The sequence below is a fragment of the Trichechus manatus genome, unplaced genomic scaffold (genome assembly GCF_000243295.1).
Source record: "Trichechus manatus latirostris isolate Lorelei unplaced genomic scaffold, TriManLat1.0 scaffold00127, whole genome shotgun sequence".
NCBI classification, from domain to species: domain Eukaryota; kingdom Metazoa; phylum Chordata; class Mammalia; order Sirenia; family Trichechidae; genus Trichechus; species Trichechus manatus.
Window position 1 is genome coordinate 1968687 of NW_004444063.1, and position 15880 is coordinate 1984566.

At 43.3% G+C, this 15880-nt stretch overlaps 1 protein-coding gene across 5 annotated transcripts in view; it reads left to right on the top strand.

The window, feature by feature from the left end:
- TRPC7 (transient receptor potential cation channel subfamily C member 7) overlaps positions 1-15880 on the top strand; it is a 182335-nt gene that overhangs the window by 153367 nt on the left and 13088 nt on the right. For 4 of the 5 annotated variants that reach the window (XM_004384691.1, XM_004384692.1, XM_004384693.1 and 1 more), the window contains 3 exons: positions 1765-1960; positions 8015-8236; positions 8927-9007. In XM_004384691.1, coding sequence (XP_004384748.1) covers positions 1765-1960; positions 8015-8236; positions 8927-9007 — 499 coding nt within the window. The remainder of the gene's footprint in view (positions 1-1764; positions 1961-8014; positions 8237-8926; positions 9008-15880) is intronic. The other variant, XM_004384694.3, reaches the window with a different exon arrangement.

The following is a 15880-nucleotide window of genomic DNA, read 5'->3' on the forward strand; positions in this document are numbered from 1 at the left end:
TCCATCCTTTTCTATGCTCTGAAATACCTTTAGTAGTAGTGGTGTTAACTCTTCTCTGAAAGTTTGGTAGAATTCTACAGTGAAGCCATCTGGGCCAGGGGTTTTTTTTGTTGGGAGTTTTTTAATTACCTTTTCAATCTCTTCTTTTGTTATGGGTTTTAGTTGTTCTACCTGTTTTTGGTAGTTTAGATAGGTAGTGAGTTTCTAGAAATTTGTCCGTTTCCTCTAGGTTTTCAAATTTGTTACAGTACAAATTTTGATAGTATTCTGTTACGATTCTTTTAATTTCAGTTGGGTCTGTTGTGGTATCACCCATCTCATTTCTTACACAGGTTATCTGCTTCCTCTCCTGTTTTTCTTTTGTCAGTTTGGTCAATGGTTTATCAATTTTGTTGATCTTTTCAGAGAACCAGCTTTTGGTCTTGTTAACTCTTGCAATTGTTTTTCTATTCTCTATTTCATTTACTTCTGCTCTAATTCTTATTATTTCCTTTCTTCTGGTGCCTGAGGGTGGTAACTCATAGTTTCAAAATCAAGAGCAGTGTCCTAAAAGCCAGATCTTACCTGAATTATCCTGCAAAGCACATGGCAGTGCCTGCCCTGAGTGAACTGCAGGGTCAAGTTTGGGCAGTTACTTGGTGAAAGTAAACCATGTGGGCACACCAGATTCAACCCTCTCATGCCTGACAATTCAGCCCCAGTCTAGAAGACTTGCTATTTCTGCTTGGCCTCACTACCCAGAGCCAGGGAAGTGGTGAAGCATACTAGTTAAAAGTGCATACTTTGTGCTTTGACAAGGGTGAACCTTGAAAACATTATGCAGAGCAAAATAAGTCAGACACAAAAGAACAAATATTATGTGGTCCCACTTATATGAAATATCCAGAATAGGCAAATGCATAGAGACAAAATTTCATTAGTGGTTACCCAGGGCTGGGGTGAGGAGGAAATGGGGAGTTGTTATTTAAGGGGTACTGAATTTTTGTTTAAGGTGATGAAAAACATTTGAAAATAAATACTGGTGTTGGTTGCACAATATGGTGAATGTAATTAATGTCACTGACTTATACACTTAAAATGGTTAAAATGACAATGTTTTGTTATATATATTTTACCATAAGAAAAAATTTTTTTAAGTACATGCTTTTGGAAACCTCAGACATACCTAGATTTGCACCCTACTTTCCCAGGTGTTTGCCACTGAGAAACGCACTTAAGTTTCTGCACTTCAGTTTTTCCATCTGTAAATGGAGGATGGTTATGAGGCCTAAATGCACTACTCTGTATCAAGTGCCCAGCAAGTGCCAGGCACTGGAGATGCTAGCTTGGTCAATGAGCACCAGTTTTATTGCCACCCACTTCCCCAGGTACCTGCCAGAGCTCCCCTTCTCATGGGGATGTGTAGTCTGAGGAGACACCCTTCAGAGACTATGGAAGGACGAGTGTGCTTTCTGAGGCTAATCCCATACAAGAACAAACATTTGCCCTGGTGTTTAATTTTAAAATGTTTAATTAAAGCAAGATAAAAACGGTTCCGCAGCCAGGAGTCCCGGTAAATGGACTGAATGAAAAACAAGGAGCCTGCAATTTATAATCTTCTTTCAAAGTATTCTTAGAAATCTGAATATATCATTATTTCATAATATAGGTACCACCAACCATCCCAGCTCAGCCCCACTCCAGGGTAACCACCAAAGCCTGGGTAATGGCAGCTTTCATTTCAAACTGATGCAGTTGCATAAAGTACTGTCTGTTTTCCTGTAGGGTTGAAGAAAGTTTTAAAACCTTATTTTGGTCCATATTTGGCTTGTCTGAAGTTATCTCAGTGGTGCTGAAATACGACCACAAATTCATCGAGAACATCGGCTATGTTCTCTATGGCGTTTATAATGTCACCATGGTGGTAGTGCTGCTCAATATGCTAATAGCCATGATCAACAACTCGTATCAGGAAATTGAGGTAAGACCAGTTAAGTGAAAGTGCTCTCTCTCCGTTGGTTTCATTTACACTGCTATTTTCAGCCTTGAGGATAATGACGTTAAAAGCCCATGTGTTATTAAATGTGAAGCCAGAACAATAGGCATTCTTCCTGGGCTTCTTCAAGAAATGTCTCCAGTCAATCTGCCACATGGCAGAGTGGGCCCTATCACATAAAATGGCCCAGGAACATAGATATATGTCTTAGTTACCTAGTGCTGCCGGAACAAAAAATTCCACAAGTAGGTGGCTTTAAAGAACAGAAATTTATTTTCTCACAGTTCTGGAAGCTAAAAGTCCAAAGCAGGGTCTCAGCCATGCTGATTCCTTCTGTGGGTCACTCTCCCAGTTTCTGGTGGCTGCCGCAATCTTGGTGTTCCTTTGCTGCTTCTAGATGTGTCTGCATTACATGACATCTCTCCCATGGATATGTGTGTGTGTGTGTGTGTGTGTGTGTGTGTATCTGTTCTGTGCTTTTTATAAGATACCACTCAGAAGTGATTAGGTATAGAACCCACCCTACTCAGATATGGCCTCATTAACATAACAAAAGAAAATGCCTACTTCCAAACAGGGTCATTTTACAGGTATAGTGATTAAGACTTAACACATTTCTTTTTGGGGGACACAATTCAATCCATAACACACACACACATATATGTGTGTATATATATATATACAAAATTAATTTATTTATGACAACTGGGGTCATAAATATTTCCTCTTTTATATATGTCCCCTCAAGGTATCATGCAGGTGGCCCACAGCAAATCAGAATGACCATCATTCAGCCCACTTCCTTTTCTGCTTCTCATGTGTTATTTACTAAGTCCCTACTGTATGCCAAGCCTGTGCTAGGCACTGGCTATACAGAGATGACTAAGACACAGTTCTTGTCCTGGAGGAATTCGTAGTCCACTGAGAAGAACAGATAGGTCCATCAACAAATTACCATGCCCTGGGGTCAGTGCAACCAGAGAAGTCCTACCAGAGGCAGGAGGTGCAAAGCAGAGGGAGCAGTTGACTACTGGCGGGGAGAAGGGAGGGAGGTGGCTTCCAGAGGTGATGCTTGAAGGCCATTTAAAGATGAATACAATTTTGCTAGATAAGGTCAAAAGAGTGTATCAAAATCCAGTACACACAAACCACAAGCTATTGATTGCAGCCTAGTTTCAAACAGCAAGAAATTAAAAAGAAACTAAATGAGCATTAATAGGAATCTAGTTAAATAGACTATGATGCTGCTGAACAATGGGATGCTATGCAGCTGTTTAAAAAAAGAAAGATGAGGATGTTCTCTATATACTGATGTGGAAAGACCTCCAGTCATAGTGTTAAGTGAAGAAGACGTTGTAGAATAATGCATATACCCACTGCCGTTGAGTCAATTCCGACTCATAGCGACACTATAGGACAGAGTAGAACTACCCCATAGGATTTCCAAGGCTGTAAATCTTTACAGAAGCAGACTGCCACATCTTTCTCATGTGGAGCAGCTAGTGGGTTCAAACTGCTGACCTTTCGGTTAGCAGCCGAGCACTTAACCACTGCGCCACCAGGGCTCCTCAGAACAATGTGTATAGTGCTCTTTATTTTGTGTAAAAGAGGAGGAAAAAGGAATACGTATTCATTTTGATTTTATAAGCATTTTAAAAAACACACACTGAAGGGATAAACAAGAAGTACACAGCAGTGGTACCTGTTGAGAGGTGGGGGTGGGGGGCAGGCTGGGAGGAATGCCTTCTTCTGTATACTGTCTTATGCTTTATAAATCATGTAAATGTTTTACTATTGTAATGTTAAATAAATCAATTAAAAATTAAAACAAAATATATGAACCCTTTGACCCAACAGCCCCAATTCTAGGAATAGATCCTTGCATAAATGTGATTTTACAGAGATGTTCATAAGATATAGTCACACATTAGAATACTGCACAGCTGCTAAGAACAGTGAGAAAGACCATTTTTGTGCTGACATAGAAAAAGCCCTAAGATAGTGTTAAGTGAAAAAATGCAAGTTGTAGAAAAATGCATCTAGACTAATTTCATTTACATAAGAATACAAATACAGAAAGAGAAAGTAGAGAAAGGGAACTGGAAGGATGCTACCAAAGTCTTGTCCTGAGCATCCTCCGGGGAAAGGAGTGAAAGGAGGGAGGAGATTGGAAGGAGACTTTCACATTTGCTTGGTACATGTCTATCCTTAAATCTTTTATAAGAAAGAGTTCTTTGTGTATTTCTCAAATAGAAAAAAATAGACACACACCAAAAAAAAAAATAAGTTTCCTGGCAGTAGAAACAGCATGTGCCAAGGCAAAGAAGTGTGGAGCAAGGTGGTGTGTTCGGCACTGAAAGAGTATAGATTTTGCAAGAAAGAGGCAAGAGGTGAGCTGGAGCCATGAAGTTTTCACCATTGCCTCTTGCCCCCAGAAAAAAGCAGCACTGCATCAGTGAACAAACAATATACATATATATATTAAAGGCATTTTACATATTTGGTCACCTATGTGGATAATGAGCTGTTGTTAAGTAGTCCTCCTTGCGCTTCTGGGCCTTAGTTTCCGCTTGTGTAGAACAAAACCAGATGGTGTCTGAACATTCTGTGGGTCTCTGTCGTGCAAACAATTAACACTCTTGGCTGCTAACTGAAAGTTTGGAGGTTTGAGTCCACCCAGAGGAACCTTGGAAGAAAGGCCTGGCAGTCTACTTCTGACAAATCAGTCATTGGAAACCTATGGAGCAGAGTTCTATACTGGCACACATGGGGTCATCATGAGTCAGAGACTACTGGACAGCAACTGGTTTGGCTTTGGTTCCGTAACAGTCAGCCCGGGCGATCTGCCACATCCTAACAAACTGATGATGCTCTGGTACAAATGTATGTGGCATGGAAGCCTCGTGATTGGCTGTGAGAGGGGCTCACTGGGGCAGGAGTGACAAGCCCACCCCCAGATTGTGATGTCATGTTATCTACCATGAAGAAAGGCCACAAGATGGAGAATGTACACGGCCACTCCTCCTCTCATGGGCTGCGGCCCCCCTCTCCTCTCTGGGCTCTGGACTGCTCCTCCAATGGGTAGAGTATGCCTCCCTCACCCATCTCACTGGTGATACATATGCAGGGGCCGTGAGAAGTCCCCTAATTTTGATGAAGTGAATATTTGTGAATCCTTCCATGAGAACACTTACTTATGCAGTTAATAGATCTTGAGCACCTACTGTCCAAGTCCACAAACCCGCCTGCATCTGCGTCCCGCCCCACCCCCCCCCGCCCCCGCGCAGGGCGTGGAGGAGCTTCCCCATGGGGCAGCCCCACCCATGTGCCCTGGCTCCCTTCTCTCTTGCCTCCTCAGGAGCCGCCACTGCACATTATCTCTGGTCCACCTGCATCTTCACCCTCTCTCTCTACCTAATCCTTCTTGTCAGCATTTAAATAAGTCTCTTGATCTTTGGGGAAAAAAAAATAGTAACAATGAAAAAAATCTTTCCTGGACCTCTCTTTCCAGCGCTTTACTGCCAGTTTTCTTAAAAGACTTGTTTATGCTGCTCATCATCTCTTCCACTAATTAACTCCCACTCATTCTCCACCCACCCCCACCCCCACTTGACCTGGTTGAGAACTGCTCACCCCTTGGATCTCAGGTCAAACACCAGCCACTGGGCAGCCTTCCCTGACCCCCAGACCAGGTCAGGGGACTCTGCCCAGGGCCCTCCTACACCATTTAGCACAGCTCTAGGTGAAAGACAGGCATGAGCAGCATCATACACTCATGCCACTGAACAGACTGTGAGCTCCACAACAGCACGGATTGTCTGTGTCACATTGACCACTGGACAGACTGTGAGCTCCACTACAGCACGGATTGTCTGTGTCACACTGACCACTGGACAGACTGTGAGCTCCACAACAGCACGGATTGTCTGTGTCACACTGACCACTGGACAGACTGTGAGCTCCACTACAGCACAGACTGTCTATGTCACATTGACCATTAGCCCCCCCACTGCCTCCCTAGCACAATGCCGGGCACATAGTAGGTGCCCAATAGATGTCTGTTAAACTAATGCAATTTGAACACCGGGCATTGTCCTAGGCTTTGGCGATAAAAATAATGTTTATTAAGGGGTTATGGAGTGCCCAGCACTGCAAAGAGCTTCTCATGCATTAACTCCTTTAATTCTCACAACAACCTATGAGGTAGGTATTATTACCCTCATTTTACAGATGAGGAAACTAAGGCCCAGAGCAGCTAAGTCACCTGCCATGGTTACACAGCTAGTAAGGAGCTACGCCAGGATTTGAACCCGGACAGACTCCAGATCCTGTGCTCTTACCATTATACAACCCTTCCTCTCAGGTAGGGTGTCCCTGTTACACCTCTCTGGTACATAGCAGAGACCCAGGAGCGACCCCTGCCCTCACAAAGATTCCAGTCTGAAAGACCAGTATAGGATGTCTCCAACGGGACAGGCCAGGGGCCGATGGGGTCTCAACAAAAGTAAACAAAATCATCACGCTGGCTGATTTTGATCTTATACTTCCCTGGTACACCACAGCAGCCTCATGTGGCCCCTTGCTGGGCTCACAGCCCCTTGGAGTGTAGCCATTGCCTGTGGGGAAAGGAACCCACCGTTTATTGAGCACATGCTCAATGTCAGTGGCTATGTGAGGGAGGCAGTCTTACCTCCATTGTACAGATGAGCAAACCCAAGCCCCTTGCCCAAGATCACACAGCTAGAAAGGGTTTTGAACCCAAGTCTAACTGATTCCAACTCCCATGTCTTTTTCCTGGCCTCAGACTGCCCTGGTGTCAATGCCAGAATGCCAAGTGAGCCCCCTAAGAGGTAGCAAGGAGCTTCTCTATAGAAAAAACATACCTGCTGCCTCTCAGGGGGCCTACTCAGCATTCTGGCATTGACACCAAGTCAGAAGTAAACAAGTCCGAGGTTTAAATCAAACACCACCTCCAGCAGACAGAACCCAGCTGGATTACCTCCTGCAAACTACAGTCAGGTTTTGTTCCACTTAAATACATATGCTAGATCTCGTAACATCCTCCCTGGATGCACTCTGACCAATAAGAAATGCACTTTCTAACACTGTGCTGTCCAATATGGTAGCCACTGGCCACATCTGGATATCGAGGGCTTGAAAGGTGGCTAGTCCAAATTGATATGTTCTGTAAATGTAAAATGTTGTTAGTTGGTGTCAACTCATTTCCAACTCATGGCAACCCCATGCGTGCACAGTAGAACTGCTCCATAGGGTTTTCAAGGCTATGACCTTTCGGAAGCAGATCGCCACGCCTGTCTTCCAAGGAACTTCTGGATGGGTTCTAACCACCAACCTTTCAGTTAGTAGTCCAGCACAGAACAGTTTGCACCACTCAGGGGCGTCTTTAAATCCATGATGGATTTTGAAGATTTAGTATTAAAAAAAAAGTGTAAGCTCCCTCAGAAATAATTTTTATAATGATTACATGTTGAAATGATAACATTCTGGATATATTGGATTAAATAAATATATCATAGAGATTAATTTCACCTGTGCCATTTTATTTTTTATAATGTGACTACTACTGTGGCTCACATTCTATTTCTACTGGACTGCAGTGCTCTAAAAGATTAACACCTCGATGCTGTGATAGTTGGTGAGTCAGGTAGCAGAGCTGTAGAAAGTTAAAGGATAACAAGATGAAGGGACAGTGACAAAAGTTTTTTGACAAGTGGCAAGTGGTGAATGTTGGTGAAAATACTCAGTGGAGGTAAGGGAGGGGTAGCATGAACTGGCTGAGGCTCTCAGCGACGAATCCTGAGGAGTTGGGTGGAGAGGAGTCAGGTGGTTATAGCAGGATCAAACTTCCCATCTTGTGCTGTCTGTTCCGGGACAGGAGAACATCACTCTCAATGCACCAGAGTCCCGTTTAGAAACCCACTCTTGGGATTTGTAGGCTGTGTCTCTGCCCCTCAGATTTAGCTCCAGTTGTTAAATCATGGCCTTTGATGGTATGTTATCATTTCCCTTGTCCCACAGGAGGATGCAGACGTGGAGTGGAAATTTGCCCGAGCCAAGCTCTGGCTGTCTTACTTTGATGAAGGAAGAACTCTACCTGCTCCTTTTAATCTAGTGCCAAGTCCTAAGTCATTTTATTATCTCATAATGAGAATCAAGATGTGCCTCATAAAACTTTGCAAATCTAAGGCCAAAAGCTGTGAAAATGACCTTGAAATGGGCATGCTGAATTCCAAATTCAGGGTAGGTGGTGTCTGGTTTGTGGGGCTGGAGAGGGCAGCAGGAGCGGTAGTGGGGAGTGATGTACACTGGATTCACATAAAGGCCCCTGATACAAGGGTGGCCAGGGGTTGGAGGGGCCCTGGCTCCTCAGAATCTTCCGGGCACATCACCAAAGGGAAAACACCAGCTGAGGTGTTCTCTCCTTGCAGTTCCACTTCCCCTTCTCCCTGCAGTTCCTTGGAGAGATGCATTGCTGGGGACTTAGCAAACTGCCTGGCTGAGATAGCACTCCAGCCAAGGGGACTCCTCAGTGGGCTTTGAGGTGGAGTAGCTTTTCCCAGAAAGTATCCTAGAGTATGGTCTCAGAAAAAGGTTCCCGGCCCACTATCTCTCCCTCCTGGAGATTCTAAAGGTTTATTAGCATATTAAAACCTCTGAGAAGTCCTGGGGGAAAGATGCTCCCATGATTTTGTGTAATCCCATGCTTCCCAAACAAATTTGACCAAACGATAGAGTGTGACTTCTGTTAACATCCTACAGAACTGAAGTTCCCAGGAACAGTGTTCTAGAAAGCCAAGCAGCAATGGGTATATTGGCCTCCTGGGTGTCCTTTTAGAGACAGCCCTCTTGTACATGCTGTTCAAGTCCTACCATATAGGGATGCATGTATGTATGTATGTGTGTATATTTTGGTTTGTTTTTGTTTTCCAGAAGACTCGTTACCAGCCTGGCATGAGGAATTCTGAAAACCTGACAGCAAATAACACTTTCAGCAAGCCCACCAGATACCAGGTTACCACCCATTTCCCAAGCATGGGCAGAAGTAGATTCCATTTGGACATGGATTTGGTTCCATGTCTGTGTCATTCTGCCAGAACAAAGCTTCATTCCTTCCTTTATTCAACAAATACTTACTGAGTGCCCACTATATGCCAGACACTTTGCTACTCATTGGGGATGCAGACATGGTCCCTATCCTAGTGACACCTCCAGTCTAATGAGGGAGACTGACAGTGAACAAATAAACACACAGATAAATAGTAACTACAAATTGATAAAAGTGCCAAGGAGGAAACAATGGGATACAGAAATAGAAAAAAAAAAGGAATTCCTTCTTATATATGGTTATCAAAGAGCGCATCTTAAGGGATAGCACAAGTTAGCTAAAACCTCATATGTGAGAAGGGGGCAGCCATGTGGGACTGAGGGGAGGGGCCTTCCAGGCAGAAGAAGAGCATCAGCAAAGGCCCAAGGGAGAAGCTTGGCAGGTCCAGAGAAGCTGGAGCCCAGGGAGCAGGAGAGAGTAGTGGGAGCTGAGGTCAGAGAGGAAGGCAGAGGGGCCAGACCAAGGTCAGGATGTAAATTTTATTCTAAGTTCTTTAAGAGGGCAGTAGAGTTTTTTAATGGGGGTGGGAGTTATTTTTGCTGTAAGACCACTCTGGCTGCTATAATGAGAACAGTGGGGGTAAGAGTGGAAGCAGGGAGGCCAGTGAGGAAGATGTAACAGTCGTCCAGGTGCAAGGGATGGTTGCTTGGATCTGGGTATGAGAAGGGCAATTGAGAAAAGCAGACAGATTCAATGTATGTTCTGGAGACATAGCCAACGGGACATGCTGATGGGGTGGACTCCCAGGTTTCTGCCCTAAGCCACCAAGTGGACATTGGTGTCTTCAGTGAGCACCTAATTTCGACTGCCACCCTGCAAAGTCTTTCAGATTACAAATTAGAAAAAGAACTTTTATGCTTGAAGTCGTGCATTGTTTTTGGAAGTTAATGCCAAATCTCTGTATCAGATTAAATCAGCCCACAAGCAGGTGATAAATAGTAATGATTATAGAAGTGCAGGTCCTTCTTTTCCTACCTTGCACTTTTTGGTGATGAGCATTTGTATCCATGCTGATCGTTTCTTATCAGATGTAAATTTGAAACTGTTCTGAAAGTTCCTTTGGGCCCAGGTGATGTTTCCCTGGTGCCACCTTCCCAAAGCAAGCAATTACAGACTTAGCATCTTCCAGACACAGGTCTCTAATTGAATTTCTGTCTGTATTTCAGAAGCCAGCTGTGCAGTTAGGAGGATTTAATTGTACAATTAAGAAATGGCTCTTCCCTCAAAGCATTTATGGTTTTATCAGATGACACAGGCTGAAAATTGGCAATGGGAAAATCTTGTACTTAATCATGCACAAAATTGAGACTGACCAGTTTGACCTGCTTTGAGTTATTTCACAGGTCAAATCCTTTGGTCAGGGGAGGGATTTTTATTTCCCAGCTTCTCAGAGAGAAGGACAGATTATCTATGTCAGTGAGAGGATAGAAGACCCTAACAGGTTAGGGCCAAATCTCTTCTGGGTTCTGAGCAGAATTTGCTACTGAGATAAAGGAAGACTGATGATGTGTGACTGTCCTGCCCATACCCAGAATGAATCCTTCATGAACGAGACTATTTTCAGAGCAGTCTCTGAGTGAGCCGTTTCTGTCTTCCATCATCACTGGCTGAGTCCCTCCTGCCTTAAATCTCCCCCAAGAGTCTCCTGCTGTGATTACAGAGATTGGTCGGTTTGCAGCTTCCGGCTCCTGATGACCTTGGAAAGCTTTGCTTACCTTGTATTTTGTGAATTCACCAAGAAAAGCCTGGGGCTACTTATTCAAATAGTTGTCACAAAAAAAAAGAAAGAAAAGTTGAGCCAGAGGTAAAGGATTGAGAGGACAGCAAACAGAAACAGGGGAGCTCCTTGCATTTGCATATTTACTCTTTACTCAGCCTGCTAGGTTAAGTGTGGACATCTTCTTGGGCCATCATCTGCTTATGATAGGAGTATACCTTGAGATGACACTAAAGGACATCTGGGACTGGGCCAGACATTAGCCCAGGTGTAGTCTCACTTTACTCCTGGGAGAGACACAGTATCTTTAACCCCATTTAACTATGATGAACTGAGATTCAGTGGTTAAGTGACTTATCCAAGGTCACACAGCTGACCAGAAGGGCACCCCTCTTTCCACTACATTGTTGTGCCTGGGCATTTGTTCATTATCCATCTTCCTAGTGTTAAACTGGAGCCTTCCTCAGAACCTGCCTGCCCAGTTTTACCATCAGTAGGAAGAGATCTATGTGAGCCCTTCAAGCCTGAGGTGAAGAGGCAAGGAGCAGGCAGAGGCACTTTTGTTATCACCTGGTAGCAACAGACAAAGCAGAAGGATGGACTTGGGCAGGGGGTTGACAATGGCTCGTCTGTTTTCTTAGGCCCACTGGTGACCTTCCAAGTTGCATTTCTTTTCTCCCAAAGCAGTTCAGTGGACATAAGGAGCCCAATCCACTCCCTCTTTCTTACTTCCAGGTCATGCCGAGAACTGGCATCTTCCTGAGTACATATGCTGACTGCCTCTCACACTGTCGTGGTTCTGAGGAATTTTGTCACATTCTCGATAAGACAAAAGCACCGTTTTCATAAACATTTAGTTTTTAAGCTTCTGGGTTTTTTTTTTTTTTTTTTTTGTCTCTTCATTAGATCTGCTTGATTGTTCAAACTTAGTGTTTTAGGTGTTTATTTTAAGCTTATCAATCCTTCAACTTTATTTAAGCTCTTTGTTGTAAAGGAAAACAGTGCCCTCAGACTTCAGAGGCTGTCCGTGCTTTTCTTTCCTTAGATTCCAGGGTGTCTGAACTGTTATTTTTCACAAAATTAAGTTCCTTGCATCTGCAATGTTTTTCCCCAGTCTGAGCTCTGTGGATATGAGACCAAACAATGGGACAAAACCATGATATTGGTGAGATGGCCAAAGTGTACCTCCTTTCAAAGGTACCTCCGATCTGTTCCATGATCCAGTGTGTCAAATTGTTGGGGTATGCACAGACCTCATATACTTACTCTCAGAGAGGTACATTTCATTCATGGGCAAAGCAAACAAGCCATATCCCAAATAAACTGTAGAATCCAGGCACAGCTCATCATTCAATTAAGCCCCAATCTTTATGATACAGTTCCTTCCCCAAAACCCAATAGGGAGTTCTCTTTTTCACCTTCCAGATAGCTTTTACTGTAGAAATAAAAGCAAACAGGATAGGCACCTTGCCAATGCTTATTTCTTCTATTCTGGTTTCTGATAAACCCCAGTTTAACAAATAACTTGTCCTAGGATCCATTTTGTCCACTCTCTTCCAAACGTTCCTCAAATTCTGTTTTCCTAGGTGGCAAAATTGCTTCCCTCTGGATTCTACTTCCTTGGCCATGTTCAACATACAGTATGTGTTCTCTTTCTTGTCTGTGTCCTTAGCTGCCCTACCTGCACCTAGAGAGTTCTTCTTGCATAGAAAGACTTGGGAAATACTTTCTATTTTCCCCTCCACCAGCAGCAACCAGAGGCATCTGGCCCCTTAGAATCTGGGCTGAGGGAATTGTGTGCTTTTCTCCCTGGACCACTCTTATCCATTGTGCATCTCATTCCCATTCACGCAAGTATTAGTTCTTTTGCCTGAACAATATCCCTAAATATGTTCATCTTTAGCACTTGCTAAATACATGGGGGCAGGGTGGGGAGCACTGCCTCCAACAGGGGCATATTAACCTGGGGTAAGTTTATTACCTTCAGGAAGTGAAGAAACTCTATGGGAGACAGCAATGAGATATTTCAAACACTTTCCATTACATAGCAAAGGAAGAGAGGCTTTTGATATCCGTGAAGTCTGGAATCAGATTTCCTCTGTGGCATCCAAGTTAAATAGAACTTTGGGGTATTTTCCAGCCATTGAAGACTTCCTGGAGACAAGACTGGCATCTTGCTCTTGCAGATCCCAGGTTGAGTAACATGCAAATGCCAGAGAGAGAGAGAGTTGGGTCCCTATCAGAAGTATGACATCTCACAGCAACTGACAAGCAGTCACACTGGTCTCCCTTAGGGTATTTGTCACTCCTGGGAGTGAACTGGGGATGGAAAGGAAGCTCAGCCAATTCTGCTTTGATATTAAGTCTCTAGAATCCTAGTACATGTTGAGAGACTTAAAAACAAACCTTTGCTTTTCAACCCTTTAAGCAGCAAGTCTGCAGTTCAAGCCAAGTATGCCCGTGTTCAAGAGTAGGACATAAGCCTTCATGACAATGACATATCAATGAGTCTCTTCTCCAAGGGATAACAATTGGATGATACCACCCATCCCCTGAAATCTAGCTGAAGATTTCTCCTGCCCTAGACTTTCGTGCTTTTTTTAAATTTTTTTATTTTTCCCCCATACAAAAACTTATACATACATTGTTATATTACTCTAATTGCTCTCCCATACTGTGACAGCACACTCCTCCTTTTCACCCCTGATTCCCCAGGTCCATTCAACCAGCTCTTAACCCTCTCTGCCTTCCCATCTCACCTCCAGGCAGAAGCTGCCCATTTGGTCTCTTGTATCTACTTGAGCTAAGAGGCAGACTCCTCATGAGTATCACTTTATGTCTCACAGTCCAGTCCAATCCCTGTCTGAAGAGTTGGCCTCGGAAATTGTTTTAGTTCTGGGATGATAGAGAATCCAGGGGCCGTGCTTTCCAGGGTTCCCCCAGTCTCAGTCAGACCATTAAGTCTGGTCTTCTTACTAGAATTTGAGTTCTGCACCCCACCTTTCTCCTGCTCCATCTGGGACTCTCTGTTATGTTCCCTCTCAAGGTGGTCATTGGTGGTAGCCAGGCACCATCTAGTTCTTCTGGTCTCAGGCTGATGAAGCCTCTGGTTTATGTGGCCCCTTTTGTCTCTTGGGCTAATACTTTCCTTGTGTCTTTGGTGTTCTTCATTCTCCTTTACTCCAGGTAGTTAAGACCAATTATTGCGTCTTACATGGCCGCTTGCAAGCTTTTAAGACCCCAGATGCCACTAAACCAAAGTAGGATGCAGAACATTTTCTTAATAAGCTTTCTTATGACAGTTGACCTACATGTCCCCTGAAAACATGGTTCTCAGACCCCTACCCCTGCTACTCTGTCCCTCAAAGTGTTTGATTGTATTCAGGAAACTTCTTGGCTTTGGTTTAGTCCAGTTGTGCTGACTTCCCCTCTAGTGTATGCTGTCCTTCCCTTCACCTAAGATAATTCTTACCTACTATCTAGTTAGTAAATAACCCTCACCCTGCCTCCCCACCCTCGTAACCATCAAAGAATGTTTTCTTCGGTGTTTAAACCTTTCCTTGAGTTCTTATAATAGTGGTCTTATACAATATTTGTCCTTCTGTGACTGACTAAATTCACTCAGCATAATGACCTCCAGCTTCCTCCATATTATAAGATGTTTCACGGCTTCATCGTTGTTCTTTATCGTTGCATAGTATTCCATTGTGTGGATATACCATAATTTGTTTATCCATTCCTCCGTTGATGGGCACCTAGGTTGTTTCCATCTTTTTGCTATTGTGAACAGTGCTGCAGTGAACATGGGTGTGCATATATCTATTCATGTAATGGCTCTTATTTCTCTAGGATATATTCCAAGGAGTGGGATAGCTGGATCATATGGTACTTCTATTTCTAGCTTTTTAAGTAAATGCCAAATCGATTTCCAAAGTGGTTGTACCATTTTACATTCCCACCAACAGTGTATAAGTGTTCTAGTCTCTCTACAACCTCTCCAGCATTTATTATTTTGTGTTTTTTGGATTAATGCTAGCCTTGCTGGGGTGAGATAATATCTCATTGTAGTTTGGCTGCATTTCTCTAATGGCTAATGATTGTGAGCATTTCTTCATGTGTCTGTAGCCGCCTGAATATCTTCTTGGCAAAGGGCCTGTTCATATCCTTTGCCCATTTTTTAATTGGGTTATATGTCTTTTTGTTGTTGAGGTTTTGCAGTATCTTGCAGATTTTAGAGATTAGATGCCGATCAGATTTGTCGTAGCCAAAAATTTTTTCCCAGTCTGTAGGTTGTCTTTTTACTCTTTTGGTGAAGTCTTTTGATGAGTATAAGTGTTTGATTTTTAGGAGCTCCCATTTATCTAGTCTGTCTTCTGTTGCTTGTACATTGTTACTTATGGTTCATATTCTGTTTATGCCATGTATGAGGGCACCTAGCGTTGTCCCCATTTTTCCTTCCATGATCTTTATCGTTTTTGATTTTATATTTAACTCTTTGATCCATTTTGAGTTAGTTTTTGTGCATGGTGTGAGGTATGGGTCTCGTTTCAGTTTTCTGCAGATGGATATTCAGTTATGCCAGCACCATTCGTTAAAGAGACTTTTTCCCCAATTAACGGACTTTGGACCTTTGTCAAATATCAGCTGCTCATATGTGGATGAATTTATGTCGGGATTCTCAATTCCATTCCGTTGGTCTATGTATCTGTTGTTGTACCAGTACCAGGCTGTTTTGACTACTGTGGCGGTATAATAGGTTCTAAAATCGGGTAATGTGAGGCCTCCTACCTTGTTCTTCTTCTTGAGTAATGCTTTACTTATTCCGGCCCTCTTCCCTTTCCATGTTAAAGTTGCTGATTTGTTTCTCCATCTCATTAAAAAAAAGCCGGTGGAATTTGGATCGGGATTGTATTGTATCTGTAGATCACTTTTGGTAGAATTGACATTTTCACAATGTTGAGTCTACCTATCCATGAGCAAGGTATGTTTTTCCACTTATGCAGGTCTCTTTTGGTTTCTTGCAGTAGTGTCTTGTAGTTTTCATTGTACAGATCTTTTACGT